Source organism: Cystoisospora suis (genome assembly GCF_002600585.1).
Source record: "Cystoisospora suis strain Wien I chromosome Unknown contig_816, whole genome shotgun sequence".
In the NCBI taxonomy this organism is placed as follows: Eukaryota; Apicomplexa; class Conoidasida; order Eucoccidiorida; family Sarcocystidae; genus Cystoisospora; species Cystoisospora suis.
Genome location: NW_027153617.1, coordinates 1 through 14,617, shown reverse-complemented (window position 1 = coordinate 14,617; position 14,617 = coordinate 1). Strand labels below are relative to the sequence as shown.

Sequence of the window (14,617 nt, the reverse complement as noted above, 5' to 3'; positions counted from 1 at the left end):
AGAAGAGTCAGTGAGCCACCGCTGGTGCATTAATACTGTGGTGGAACACTAGCTGGGGCTCACGACGTTGCTGTTGCCCGTCATCGCTTCCTTCGTGAGAGAAGAAAGCACATATCTATTGCATTCTTGAAAGGAAGTTGGAGCGAGACATTTTGCAGAAATCTTACACTCTGGCAACCTCGGATGTCGAGTTGTGAATCTCCCCGGTTTGTCAGTTAGCTCATTCCGCCTAGGGCACGCGTCGCCGCTCCTCATGTTTGCTACGCTCGCCCCACCTACCTCATCGCGTGTTTGGTGGAGGTCCACTCAAGAATACTGAGAACCGTTGAGCCGGGTGAACAAGAGAATCGAACAGGACCGGAAGAAAGAGCTAGAAAAGCCCCCTTTTCGTGTTTCTCTTGACTAGGTAGCGTATTACCATGCTCTTAGCAGAACCCAAATCCACGACTATGCAATACTTCCCTTAGCGCTACGAAGGACAAGACGGGTTCGATCGTTCCCCCTTTGCATGGAGGACGTAGACGTCTCTTTGGCGAGCGGACTGCCACGGTCACCCATGGCTATCGCAGACAGCCATTGTTAGATCTTGAATCAGCCACCAGGAAACAGGTGTATAGCGAAATGGGCTAATGGGCGAGAAAAGTCATTCCTCTCTCCAACTCACCTCCCCCGGTGGAAGAAAGTGTTCGTTCGGCACAGTGAACGAGAGCGAAAGAACGTGACGCCAGAAGGGTTGCCTCCCGTGGTATGTTGAAGATGCGCTCCAAACAGACTCCCGGACTTGTTCCTTCTTGCCAAAAACTCAGTTCTAGAGCTAAACGACCCGGGGATGTTGAATCGGTTGTGTGCTCAGTCTCGAGAGAACCGTTGCTCTCCTTTCGTAAGCCGGGAACGGCTGGGCAAGTCAGAGCTAGCTCGCAGGTAGCTACGTGCCTAGTTTGACAACTGCACAACCTGCAAGACACCACCACGGAGACCAGACAGGAGAGCTGCTGCTCAGAGCCGCAAAATGACAGATGACCCTGAGCAGGCTGACACGTCTCTTTTTCACTTCATGCGAAAGAAGAAATTGTCGTATGTGTTCAGGTTCTTTCCGTGATTTACATTCATGCTCGTTGCCGAATTCATGTCCTGCCAATTCCTGTAGCCGGAGTGGCTCTGCTATCTTCCCAGGTGGCTTTTTCGGCTCCGCGAAAACTCTCAGGTTCATCAGGGAAGAGCATGAAGAGGCATCTTGATGATAACGACTTCAAAGTACGATAGTAGCACAGACAAAGAAAATAAGTGGAGAAGCAAGATGAAGCTGTGGCGGACGAGAGCCCTCGCGTTGGCACCGTATTGACGGACTCGCTACAGCCGAGAAGAGATTCTTTTTTTCTTTTTTTTCCATTCCGTTTTCTTTTCACTACAGCAATCTTTGCTGCTGCTGTTCCTTGAAAGAAGTGGAACACTTTTCTTTCTTATGTGGTTCTTAAACTTTGTCTGGTCTGTATACTCGGAATGGGTGGCCCAGCCGCCCCCTTTTCGGGGGGGCTCCTATTGAAGGTCTTTTCCATTCTTTTTCTCCTTTCCGTTTTTCTTCTCGCATGCCAGATCTCCGCTCTTTCTTTTTCCCTCCGCAGAGGTGAGGAGAACGCGTCGGTTTCTCTTTCTTCTCACCGCCTGGGTTTCCGTGGTGCGGCTCTTAATCTGGACTCATCGACAGATTCCGTCCTTACTGCATCTGCAGATCCTTCCGTTGTCTCCGAAGATGCTTCTCTTGTTTCTTTAGTTGAGAATTCAGCAGATGCTGGTGCTTCTCAGTCTTCAGATCCTGCGACTTCTACCACTCCTTCGCAACAGAACGCTTCACATGGAGGCGACGGGGGGTCTACAGAGGAGGCTTCAGCTAGTGTAGAGGCTTCAGCTAGTGCAGAGGCTCCCCCTGAATCGTCGTCCGAGACTGCGGATAGCAACCAGGAAGCTGAGCCGGAGTCACACCCTGAAACTTCCCCTTCTGAGAAAGAGGACCATCCACAGAAACATAGTGGAGAAGCTTTCTCTGTAGCAAGTAGTCGTTCAGCATCGTACGCGCAGGACCTCCTCAGTACACTTTCCTCTCATCCTAAGACGGCTAAGTCTCATATGGCCTCAGAGAGTACAAGGGCAGGAAGAAGGCTATTAGAAGAGCTCTTACTTAATGAGTCAATCTGCCGGGAACTCACCCAGGCTTTGATCGTTGTGGATGGTGGGAGTAGTAAAACGCAGCCGAGTCTTTTCACCGTGACGACGGAATCCTGTCCTCGACAGGGTCGCCGTGTCATTGAAGGGACCCTCAAGCTTGTAAAAGAAGGACCCAAATCGGCGGGAGTCCGGGATCTTCTTGAAGACTGGCTTAATAAACATGCAGGACCGGACTGGGAATCGAGGGAGCTTGACGCTGCTACTCTCATGAAGTCTTTCCCCTCAATGCAAGCCATGGCGAATGAGCTAGCTGTGAAACTCCTAGCAGATGTTACAGAGCTTCTTGAGAAAAGTCTTTCCTCGACCCAAAAGGAAGAAGTTAAAGTACTTGGCATTCCTATTTTCTTTCATTCTACCGCTGGAGTCCGTGGATTCCCGGATTGGTATCGGGACGGGATGTTTGTCGCCTTACGCCGTGCAATCAACTCCGCTCCATCGAACCAAGGATATGTCTTCTTCACTAATGAAGAATGGACTCGACCTATCTCTGGTGAATATGAAGGAATTTATGCGTTTTTAACCGCGAATTTCCTTACAAGGAACTTCGACAAACTCGTCAAAGCCGTCTCGGCTGGCGACGATGATGCTGAGCTCAGCGCCCACCGCAAACTTGCCGGGGTTGTCGAGGTCGGAGGGGCTTCCATGCAAATTGTTTTTCCTGTCAGGGCGTTTTTTCCTCCTCCGCCCTTTGTGAAGATCAGCAATCTCCAAAAGGAAGGCTTCTTACCGGGGACCTATCCCCCGGTTGAGCTTGTTGCGGTCTCTTTCATGCAATTGGGGGCCTCGAGTGCGAGTGGTATCTTTCTCAAGATGCTTTGCAGTAAAGAGGAATATCTCAAGAACGGAATCTGTCAAAATCCTTGCCTTTTCCGTGGATTCGAGCAAGACTGCTCAGCTGGGGAAGTTACGATCGATTCTAGCGGAGCCATCAGTGTCAGTCATGATGTGAGGAAGAATCGCTTGAAGCCTGTAGCAACCTTCTGCGGAGGGGGGAATGCGGAAATCATTCACAAGGTCTCCAACGGTCTGGAGTGTATGGCGACAAACATTAATCCTCTGGATCCGTTAGAAAGACGACTGGAGATTCCCGGATGTACAAAGATCGTAGGGACGGGTGAATTTGACAAGTGTGTGAGCGAGGTAGATGAAATTCTTATTAATCCGAAGCTTCCTCTTCCAGCCAACCAGGAAGCTGTTTCCATCGGATTCGAAACCCCTGGACAAATCTTCAAGTTTGTTTCCTCGAGTTCTCCTCTCTTCATGACAGGAAATTCACTAGTTATGCCGGTCAAACTTTTACAGAAACAGAAGTTGTTGCCAGAGGACTTCAATGGGGCTCGTCCTCAACTGTATGAGGCAGCTGAACGCCTTTGTTCCACACCTGTAACGAGAGACAGGAACGGCAAGCCTATCGTACAGGTCAAAGGAAGCAATGAAGAACCTGTCCAACTGAATACCTTCACCTATGAAACATGCCACCGTCTAGCCATGGCTATAGGGGTCCTAACCCACATCAACTCAGGGGCTCGTCGACCCAACTCAGTCCGATTCGAATCGAATATCGCTAGTGAAGATGGGGTCTCAACAGTGGGGAACTTTGGCTGGCAGGTAGGAACCATTCTTCACCACGTCACCCGTCGCCAAGAATGGAGTAGGGCGGCGTATGAATTGGGTATGGGTCATACGTTCATTGACCGACAGATCGGTATGCATCCTGAGGAGGAAAAGAAACTCCTTGAAGAGGAAGAAAAACGTGAAGCAGAGGCTGAAAAATCAAGAGGATTTCCTGTCGTGTTACCTACAGGGCATTCCGCACCCAGGGTAAGAGGGGCAGGGGGAGGGACAGCCAAGAAAGAATGAGAGAGAGAGAGTTGACAACGAGATAAACCGGAGAGAACGTTTGAACTCATTCCTTAGTACCTCTGCTCACTGTGATCCAAGAAATTTTCTAAGTCATTTTGTCTAGAAAGAGGTGCATATCCTTGTACGCAACAACATCGAATGGTACAAGGATGAACCTTTCCTTTCTGACAAGTCTCACTAATGACTTTTTGAGAAGTTTTACTACTTCCTGAAAAGAGCTATTATGGGGTGTCGGAGCTTACTTGTACGTTATCTTCGACAAGAAGTCAAAAAAAAGCGTGTCAGTCGATCATAAATCTATTCACTCCGGCCTTTTGTTCCAGAGGGGAAGTATCCAGTCGCAAGTACGGTATGGGTATCTATATACACCGACGTGGCTATTGAATTGTTGCAGGGGTTGTCGCCCAGATAACATGATCTAGTTCTAGTTGTCTGTAGCAGGCCAAGATCGCCGACGTTATCTTACTTTTCCAAACAGAAGACAGAATTGTTCTTTTACTGACCTCGTGTGCCAGGTCTCTATTGTTGTGCATCCCTACCCCTCCTCCTCCACATGGCGGTACATGCCTGCTACTCACTCTGCCAGACGCGGACGTCTAACAGTTAGAGACTGTGTCGCATGTGATAAAGAGTCTTTGGAATGCCCAGACAGTTCATTCACTTCCCTGTCAACCGTAGACCGGTGCTAAATTCAGTGTGCATAGCGCGGCACCAGCCGCTTGCAGGAGATGTAACAGGAGCCGGGAGCAGCGGATCTGCCCCATTCATTCTTCAGCCGGTTTCTGCGGAGTGCAGTCACATCGCTCTGTCTGTCCTTGCTGATCTCCGTCGCTTTCCTTGTTTTATGCAACCTGGCGTGACAAAGTCCCTTTTCTCTCAGTGAACAGTCACGTCAGTATGGGCGTTCTATCCGAACTCAAGTACCGAAGCCCTCCGTCGCCATAGTGCCAGCTCTCAGGAACTGGGAGGGTCTACAAGTGCTAAAAACGAATCAACGAGAGAAGTCACTTCGAGAGAACTTTCTTTACTGCAAAGGCTCCCAGGAAAACAGGTTTTGTTTTCTGAGGAGACACACGAACCGCCAACTGAAACGTGGAGTCTCTCAGAAACTGGCTAACGCAAGCTCATGCGTAGTCTCTTGAAAGGATTACTCTAATCGAACTCCGATACAGTGACCTCTGAATCAGCTTCCTTTACAGGAAGAGACGTCGGTAGCATCCACACGAGAAAGAGACCATTTCTCTCTTGTTGAAGTGCGAGTCTCCTTCGTGAAACTTGCTTGCTTGGCAACTCTCTTTCCCAACCCCCACCCACCTGACCGACACGTGGAACTTCGCTGTTCTTTTACAAGAAACAAACGCCTTCCCTTTCTCATCAGTCACTCCTCACGGCCCTATGTCTGGGATATAGGAGCTAGAAAGAGAAATCAACGCGCAAATCATCAGACTTCTTATCATCTTGCAAGGTGACTCTTGAAGTAGTGCGTACGTTTGATAGATACCACGACCAACGAGCAAGCGCTTCTGCTGTATGTGTGCGACGAGGCTTAGGATAATTCCAGTAGAGAAGGCAGCCACCCCAAGAGACGTGGTCGCTCCTTTTATGATGTAGGCGTTCTCTTCTCTACAGTACCGAAAACCGGTAAAAAAGACTCTCTGCCTAATTAGCTGCCCCGTGTTTAAAAAGAAGTTCCTTTATATCACTATCCCGCCTTCCCTTGCAGGATTCTTCTCTCTTCCGTAAGAGAAAAGAAATGCTATCGCTTCCTCTTTTGCGGTCAGCTCAATTCTTGACTCTGCTACACTCTGCCCTGTCTACCTCGCCACTAGACCGCTCATCAGACATTCCTGTGACACGTGAGCCTTCCTTGTTTTGCCTTTCCCGGACGGTAGAGATCAGGTGTTGGAGTCCCATCTAAATCTCTATATTTGTGAGCTTCATAACGAAAGACGATTGCTTGTCAGATCTCTTTTTGAAAAGTGATGCTTCGAAGGAAGAATTTCAGGAGAAAAGAATCACAGGACACCCGGGAAGACGAGGAAAGAAAACGAAAATAGCGACTACTGACACGAAGAAATCCTGTGCATCTGAAACAATAAAACAAGCCAGACTTCTCTTAGGCAATCGCCCGAGAGAAAAAGAAGATTCGAAAAGAATAGGAAAAGGAAAAACCCGTCAAAAGCAAAGACCATTTCTTCCTTCACCATCGAGAGTGACAGGAAAATGTCCCTTTTCGGCCTGCCTCAAACATTATGCAGGAAAAAGAAATCCCTCGAAAAGCTGTCTCCCGATTATCTATCTCTAACCTATCCATCCTTAATCCATCTATCTATCTGTCAGAGTAGAAAAGGTCTCCCGTCCCTTCAATACAACAGCAGGAGAGAAGGTCTTCTTGAGTAGAGACCTCTCCACGCTTTTGTTGTGTGTGAGAGTGATGTGTCTTCCTTATTCTCTAGTAGTAGTCGTCACTGCCTCCTGGATTGGTCTTTCTTTGAAGGTACATATCAATCCATGACGTATGGCTATCATCTTCCTGAAGGAAGAAAGAAGGAGAGATAGACAAGAGAAGAAACACACTCGTTCTCTGCTACGGCTATGACATCACGGCTTACCTGGAGAAGAGATCCAAGGCATCTCTCTTTAGTCTTAGCATACATATACACACATAGATACATATACATGTATGTACGTATAAAACAGATACGCTATTCTACTCCTACACATATCATAGAGGGTTTCTTAAGATAGATATAGACACCCCAAGTACGGGCCTTTGAGCCGAGGGGAAGGATTATGAAAATCTAGAAACTGCACGTGTCTTGGAGATCATTCCTATCTTTAATCTATCTATCTTTAATCTATCTATCCATCGTTCATCTATCGATCTATCTACTTACATCTTTCTCAAGGAGACTCTGTCTGTCTCCACGTTGCTCAGCGACTGTCTCTCTCTCTTTTTCACGTCCATCACGGTTCCTTGAGAGCTTTTCGCTTCCCGCCCTGATATCTTTCTCTTCTTCTCCTTCTCTCCTTCTCTTCAGGATGACGGAGAGATCACTCGGCCTATCACTAGTAGCATCGTTGTCTTTCCTTCTTTCTCGAGAAGAGAGCATCAATGAACGTTGCGTCGCCGAGGTATCCGCTGTTTTATACCGACCAGATGGAGCACCTTGACGAAGAAGATCTCTCCTTATAACACACAAATCTCTTTCTCTTTCTTCTCCCTCTCTCTCTTTTCTTCCTCGAGGAACACTGCATGCGTCCCGTCTGCCTAAGGTGTCTTCTGATCGGCTTATAGTTGGGTTTGCATTTCTAGCTACAGAGAAGGAGGATTTCATCCCTCGTGGATTCTCTTGATCGAGACGTTTTCGTTGAGGTGTACAGACACCTTGGAAAGATGTTATACCATCCTTTCCATTTCTTCCTTCTTTTGGATGAGAAGAAGGAAGCCGAGGTGAGCAGGAAGTCTGGATTTCTTCCTCTTCTTGCCGAATTCGAAGAGAAGACTGCTGTCTCCTTTTGCTGAGAGACAGAGGAGATGTTCTTAATGAAGAGGAAGAAGAAGAAGGATGTTCGAAAGGGGGAGAAGAAGACACATCTTCTCCGGATCTATTACTGTTTATCTTGATAGAGGAAAGGGGCTTGACAAGACTTGAACGTAAAGGAGAATCATCTCCGCGAACAGAGAGAAATTCTTCACTACTATAATCTCGCTGTCCTCCATCTTCTTTCTCATGAAAGGATGAAGAAGAATGCTGACTCCCTTGAGAAGCTATGACACTTCCCGGTCCTTCTCCCATCTGTTCTCTCTCAGCTTGATGTCTCTTGCTTCCACCAGGTGTATAGACACCTTGTTTGGAGTGTACGTACACCCCGGCCGCTTCTCTAGTTCTCTGTCTTGAACTCTCTCTTTCTCCCGTTCTCTGCGGAGTAACAGCTCGGCGAAAAGAGACTTTTGTGGGCGTCGACGATCTTATTCTTCCTTCTTCTTCTTCATCCCGTAATAGATCATTCTTCCTACTCGTATCGCGCCATTCAGACACATCATTTCTCCTGCGAAGTGACCCGGTCATCAGGTCTCCTCTCCTTGATCTCTGTTCTTGTTCATCTAAAACTTGTTTTTTCCGTATTTCTCTTTCTCTTTCCTTCTCTCCTTTTCTCTCTTCTCTTTCTTCTTTATCTTGTTCTCTCTGAAATTCTGTAGAAATCCCTGTAAGGAGATGATTTCTCTTCTCACTTTCATTGCACAACTTTCGTCTACTAGACACCATAAGTGGCGAAACATTCCCAGCACCTGTCATACGACCTGTCAAGGGCGTCGCTATCGAAAGTCCAGGTGTATGTACACCTGGTGATGCAATTTCCCGTGAACCATGTAAAGAAGAATGAGAAGAGAATTCTACTCCCGGAATTCTCGATAAATTTCTCTTCTTCACTGAGCTTGAAGCAAAAAGACCATCACCCTGATCGTCTTCCTCTTCTTCTTTCCTTTCATTACGTCGCTGTAAAGAAGAAGAAAGAGACTGACGACGAGGAGAAGTACTGATATATTCGCCTCCTTCTTCCCTCTGAGGGCGTAATCGTTCTTTGGTCCCACCTTTCCTCCTATGTCGGCCAGGGGGGGGAGAACAAGGAAGAGAAGAAGAAGAGACAATCTCTCTAGCTTCCGCTGCGTCCACAAAGCATGAAGCAATTGTCGCCTGAAGAAGAAAAAGAAGAAACGAAAGACATGCCGATTTATCCCTTTCATCGAAACACATTCAAAGATAGAGAAGATGAAGAGCCTCTTCTCCTCGACAGACGTCTCCCCTACATCCTCTACTTGTTTCTCCTCATCTTCAATCTTACTGACTATCTACATATCCACCCCTCTCTTTCTACCTATATGCTACACACACATACAAACACATATACATATCTGTATGCACATCGAACCTACCCTTACCTATTATATATATATATATATAGATATAGATATATACGTACACATGTCTAAGTATATCTATATATATGTATAGGTGAGCCTGTTAAGAGGAAGAAGAAGCATAAGGAGAAGAAGAGGTAAGGGACGTTACGAGGACGATGAGAATAGTGAGGGAGATCAGTAGGTCACTGGCTGACTGTATAGAAGAGAACATAACATAGGACGAAGTAGTTGTTCTTTCTCTTGGGATCGAATAGTCCATACTTCTCCTTCTTGTATAAGTTCATTTGATAAAGAAACCCGTCTATACTCATGGTCTACCCGCCCTGATACAACGTCATCAATACATCAACGTCCGATAGAGCTCTAGACATTTAACCGGAGAGAGACAGAGGGAGGTGTGTATATGCATAGAGATGGAGAGAGAAATCTCCTGAGATACACCAACGACCACCACGACCACCTTCTCACATTCATCTCCCTCATAACACTCTTCTTCTTCTTCCTTCATTCCCTCTATCCTTCCTTCTTCTTCTTCTTGTTTCGCCCTCTCTTCTTTCTTTCTTTCTTTCTTGTACATACCAGTCTTTGGCATCTTCGCTTAACGTCATCGATAAGATTCGCAAAGCCTTCCGTTTGCTCTTGACTTTCCTCCAAGAACTGGCTGAACCTCTCAGCTGAAAGAGAAGAAGAAGATGACGAGATCCCACCCTGCGGTCCTACTGCTGTAGTAGTAGTAGGAGGGATAAGAGAGAGACCTTGTAGGTATTTCTCTTCGTAGGCAAGCTTCGATGCTAGGCGGACGTTCTGTCGATTCTGACGAACTATATCTGATAAGAGCTAATCAAAGAAGAGGTGAAAAGAAGAAAGACAGAGAGAGAGAGAACAAAGGGAGAACAAGAAGACAAGAGAAAGAGACATGAAGGAATCCCGGTAGCTTGGAAGAAGAAGAAAAAGAAGCAAGGATGGGAGATAGGAGAGACGAAAGGAGATAGGGTATAGAATGGAAAGCGAAAAAGAAGAAAAAGTCTTATGAAACAAAAGAGGTGAAGAGGGTTAGAGTTGTGAATATCCACATAAGTTGGTTGAGATCGACTCAGCAAAGAAGAGAAGACGAGGTGTATATACACCTCTCTTCACAAACACATCCCTCGAATCAGATGAAACCATACACCTAGGACATCACTTCTATTCACTTAGAGTGATAAGGGAGATATCTACAGATACCTATCGACATGCCTTAACGATCAACGTCATGACTTTCTTCTTCTTCATCTCCTCTGTCTGTCTGGAATAGAGGCTCCTGTCTGAAGACTTGGGAAAGCTTCTCGGAAAGAAAAAAAAGAGTTCTCCTATCGCCTCGTCTTCTCGATCAGAAATGAGGCAATAGAAAGTCGATCTCCTTCAACACCTCAAAACATTTCTCTCTCTTCCTCTCCTACGTCTACACATTCAGATGCCAATCTATCTATCTGTCTATCTATCTATCTATCTTTAATCTATCTATCTATCTATCTGAGCGCGTTGTAGAGCTAGGAGTCGAATCATTCCTAAGTTGCCAGATAGATTAGAAAGAGCCGAAACGGAAGAGGATAAGTCATCTATTATATCATTCTCTCACTCCGCGTGTTCTACCTTTCATCTGTATGATATATATCGAAAGATAGCCATATACACACACAGAAGATGTATATTCTTAGAAAGATAGACAGAGAGAGTCTATAGAAACGTAGCTAATCCTTTGGAGCTGATAGCACTGTAGCGAGTCTTTGGAGAGAGAGAGAACAGCGACGACCAAAGCGATAGAGTTGACTCTGTCTACAGAAGGAGAGAGAATAAGAAACCTCGCAGAGAGAGCACCGGAAAAAAGAGAGAAAGAAATGAAAAGAAAGAAGAAATAGAAAGAGAGAAGAAAGCTTGCTTTTCAAGAGAAGTTCGCGTTACCTTTTCGAGTTCTGTTTGGAGTTCCTTTTCTTCGTCTTCGCTTTTCTTGACTTTCTCCTCAGTTTGCGCCAGAGCCTCTCTTCTCTTTTCTAGGCTTTCTTTCATCGCTTTCTCCTCTTCTTCGAGTGGATCAAGAGTATCTTCTTCATTCACTTGTAGGCATGGATCTACGAAACAGAGGCCGAAAAGCATACACGCAGGTACATCTACACAAAGAGAATGACGGAGGGGGGCGCTGAGAGAGAAAGAGAAAGAAAGACAGAAAGAAGAGTGTACGGGTAGTGATATGATTGATGGTTAAAACGACATGAAGAAAGAATCAATCAGCAGAGAAGAGAGGATACATAGAAATAGAAAGGATAGAAAAAGTAGACAAGAAATGATGATAGCTTTTTAAACTATCTCAGTATCTAAAGATCGAAGTCCAGGAAGGAGACGCAAGCATGTGGTTCAGGTGTATATACACCTGAATGGGAAATATCGCGTCAGACACAGCCGCACATAGCTCTCTAGGAAAGATTATCTACCGGTCTATCTAAACAGGCGAGTGTACATAGAAAGTAACAGAACCCCTGAAAACGTCAAGACGAGAAGGAGAAGAAGAAATCTCATACGTGCAACATAGAGACCGACCAAGAGAGGACACGGAGAGATAGACGGGTAAGCCACCTTCATCATGTCTTGAAAGAAAGAGAGAGAGAGAAAGAGAAAAGAGAAGAAAAAGAAGACCTCTTTAAAGAACTTCCTTCCTCTCACCTCTCTCACTTCCAGAATGAGGCAGAGATGAAGAAGAAGAAGAAGAAGAGCGGAGAAGGGTCGATTCATATCCGCACTGACACGTAGAAGGAGGTGCCAAAACTTGGTATCGATCCAGCCACATCTGTTAAAAGGAGAAGCCCCAGCCAGGTGAATTAGACATATACAAGAAAAGCCAGCTATATCTCTCTTTCTCTTTCTGTGTATATGATAAGACTGAGGAGAGAAGAAGAGAAAAAGAAAGTAGAAGAGATGAGGAATGGTCCAGATAGAGCGATAGCATGGAATGGAGAGAAGAACAAAGTTCCTATGAGAGGTAGAAGCGAGTTGATCTAGGATTCTTTTTCATCCGCCGACTATAGAATGTCTATCCATGAAAAGAAAGAAAGTCACTACGTGTGTGTGTAGATAGAAAAAAGAAAAGAGAGACACCTTCCTCGTCACCTGTGTAGGAGACACTTCGGGGGTGAAGACGAGGTGTATGTACAGCTCAACTAGGTGGGGAGGTGTCACTGCACGAATGATGAAGAATGTCCAGAAAAGAGAAACAGATGAGAAGTGCAACAAAAAGAAAAGACCCCACATACACACACGCACACACATATCCAGTTCTCTCCCATCTAAATGAAACAGAAAGACTTCTGCTACACAAACACACTGCCTTGTATAAACATACACTGTATGTACACCTCCACACAGCAAGTCTACATGCGCCTATCTGTCTATCTATGTATGTGTTGATCTATCTGTCTATTTGTATCTGTTCACTTAACATACATCCATACTTAGATACACGTATACATCTATCTTCATGTATCAGCAGGTCTCTATCTTTCCACTTTTCCTGCCTTCTTCATCTCGACCCTTCTTCACTAGAGACAGGTGTCTCCTTCTTTTCCTTTCCTGCTCCCTCCCTCCTCCTCTTTCTTTTCCTTCGTCGAGCTTACACGATATAGAGCAAGATTGGAGAGAAAAATTCTCTCCGTAGTCACCTTCTGAATTACGGGATGCCTCAAAACTTCCAGATAAGGATCACTCTCTCTTTCATCATCCCCATGAGAAGAACACGAAGATCTCTCTTCTTCTTCTTCTTCTCCATGATGGTCTCCTGTGTGACGTGAAGAATGAAGAGATCTTCTTTCTCTTCTTCTTCTTTGTGTCTTTTCTTCGACCTGTCTGTACAGATGCTTTAGACCTCTCTCTAGAATAAGGTCCACCCGATCACGCAGTCTGTTCCATACATCGTCAGGAGTTGTGTGGAGACATTTCATACATCTTCTCCATATGAGAGATCCTCGAAATTCTCTGAAGTCGCTCTCTGTATCTTCGCCTTTCTCTTCTCTCTCAACAGAGATCTCCTTGCTTTCTTCCTGATAAGAAGAAAGGAGAGGCGCTTCTGTGGACGAAGAGACGATCGAGTTGATCTGAGGCTTCCCGCCGACCATCTTCTCGTGAAAAGGCGAACTGAAGGAGATGTGAGGCAGATGTCTCTGAAAAGAAGAAGAAGAAGAGAGAGAAAGAGGGGGATGATGCTGTCGAGAGGAAGAGGAAGAGCTAGGAGCGGTAAAGAGAGTTGAAGAAGAAGAAGGAGAGAAAGAAGAAGAGGATAAAGAGATGGGAGTAGAGGAAGAAGGGTGAGAGGTATTACGATAGACATCATCTCGATGATTGAAAATCGATTTGGACGGGCATGGGGATGAAGATGAAGGAGAACAAGAGAGAAGGCAAGGTGAAGAGCGGAGAGGAGAAGAAGATGACTGAGGAGGAAGAAGATGTTGGTAGGCAAGAGAAGAAGAAGAAGAATAGGGAGAAAGATCCATATTCTTATTATGTGGAGAAGAAGATCCTTGTAAAGAAGAGAAAGAATGTGGAAAGTTTGAAGATGTAGTAGGAGGCGGAGATGAAGAGGATGAAACGGATGGGGGTAAGACAAGCGTAGACAAGGTCCCCTGAGGAGGAAGAAAATCGACATGCAAAGAAGAAGAAGAAAAAAGAGGAGAGGATGAAGGTAGATGAGAAGAAGGAGAGATACGATGTGAATGAAAGGAATGACTTTTACTTGGCGGCGGACTAGAGGATGCTTTGCTAGAGAAAGGAAGATTAGGAAGATGAGAAGAAGTAGAAAAAGGAAGAAGAAAGGAAGAAGAAGAGGAAAGAATCATCTCCTCTCCTTTTCTCCATTCAACATCCCTTATATGAAGAGATCATAAAGCCGTGATGTAAAGAAGATACTGCGGAAAGACGAGAAGAAGAAAGAGAGAGGCTGAGAAATCTCATGTGATATGCCCCCAGGATAGTTGCAGAGAGTCCCTCTAAAACGAAGATTTTCACAATATGACTGCAGCGGAGGCATCTTCTATACTCTTCTTATGATAGAAGAAAATAGAACGATGAGGAGAGAGAAGAGGAGCTCGTGCATAGATAGCCGCGGAACAGAAGGTCTCTATCCTCTGCGATAGATAAGAATGACCCTACAGTCTCTCACCTCCTCGTCAATCAGCCTTAGCAACCCGTTTCAAGAGAAGATGAAGAAAAGCAACTCGAGAGACAGAGAGAGAGAGTGAGCTCTTTCTCTTTTCTCTGCTGTGCAAAAGGAAAACTTCTCTCCGAGTTGAAGAGAAGGATGAGAGAAGAAGAAGAAGAAGGGACCTCGATCCAGACGCCGTTAGTTCGTGGTTGCCTTCCTAGAAATGTCAATAGGAGGACTGAGAGCTCTTGAGCTATGTTTGATGTGGTCTTTTGCAGAGAAAAAGAGAAAAGCACTCCCCGGTCGATTGATGGAAGTCCAAAGAAAGGAGAAAGAAATCGGATGTGAATGAGGAGACGGTCTAGAGAAACGAGATGCAAAATAAAACATGAAAGAGAGATCTTCTTTAAGCAAATCTGGAGATCTTTCTTTCTTTCTTT

At 45.6% G+C, this 14,617-nt stretch overlaps 2 protein-coding genes across 2 annotated transcripts; one reads left to right on the top strand and one right to left on the bottom strand.

Annotated features, from left to right (window-relative positions):
- Window positions 1-663: 663 nt before the first annotated feature.
- Window positions 664-5,078, top strand: CSUI_001978 (gda1 cd39 (nucleoside phosphatase) family protein). Its single transcript, XM_068062181.1, has one exon. The coding sequence runs from the start codon at window positions 1,501-1,503 to the stop codon at window positions 4,081-4,083; it is 2,583 nt and encodes an 860-aa protein (XP_067925842.1). The 5' UTR covers window positions 664-1,500; the 3' UTR covers window positions 4,084-5,078.
- Window positions 5,079-6,050: 972 nt separating this feature from the next.
- Window positions 6,051-14,614, bottom strand: CSUI_001977 (uncharacterized protein). The gene is made up of 6 exons (XM_068062180.1): window positions 12,658-14,614; window positions 11,711-11,834; window positions 10,955-11,121; window positions 9,593-9,850; window positions 6,984-8,786; window positions 6,051-6,619 (listed from the first exon to the last, which is right to left on the bottom strand). The coding sequence occupies exons 1-6, from the start codon at window positions 13,870-13,872 to the stop codon at window positions 6,539-6,541; spliced, it is 3,648 nt and encodes a 1,215-aa protein (XP_067925841.1). The 5' UTR covers window positions 13,873-14,614; the 3' UTR covers window positions 6,051-6,538.
- Window positions 14,615-14,617: the final 3 nt, after the last annotated feature.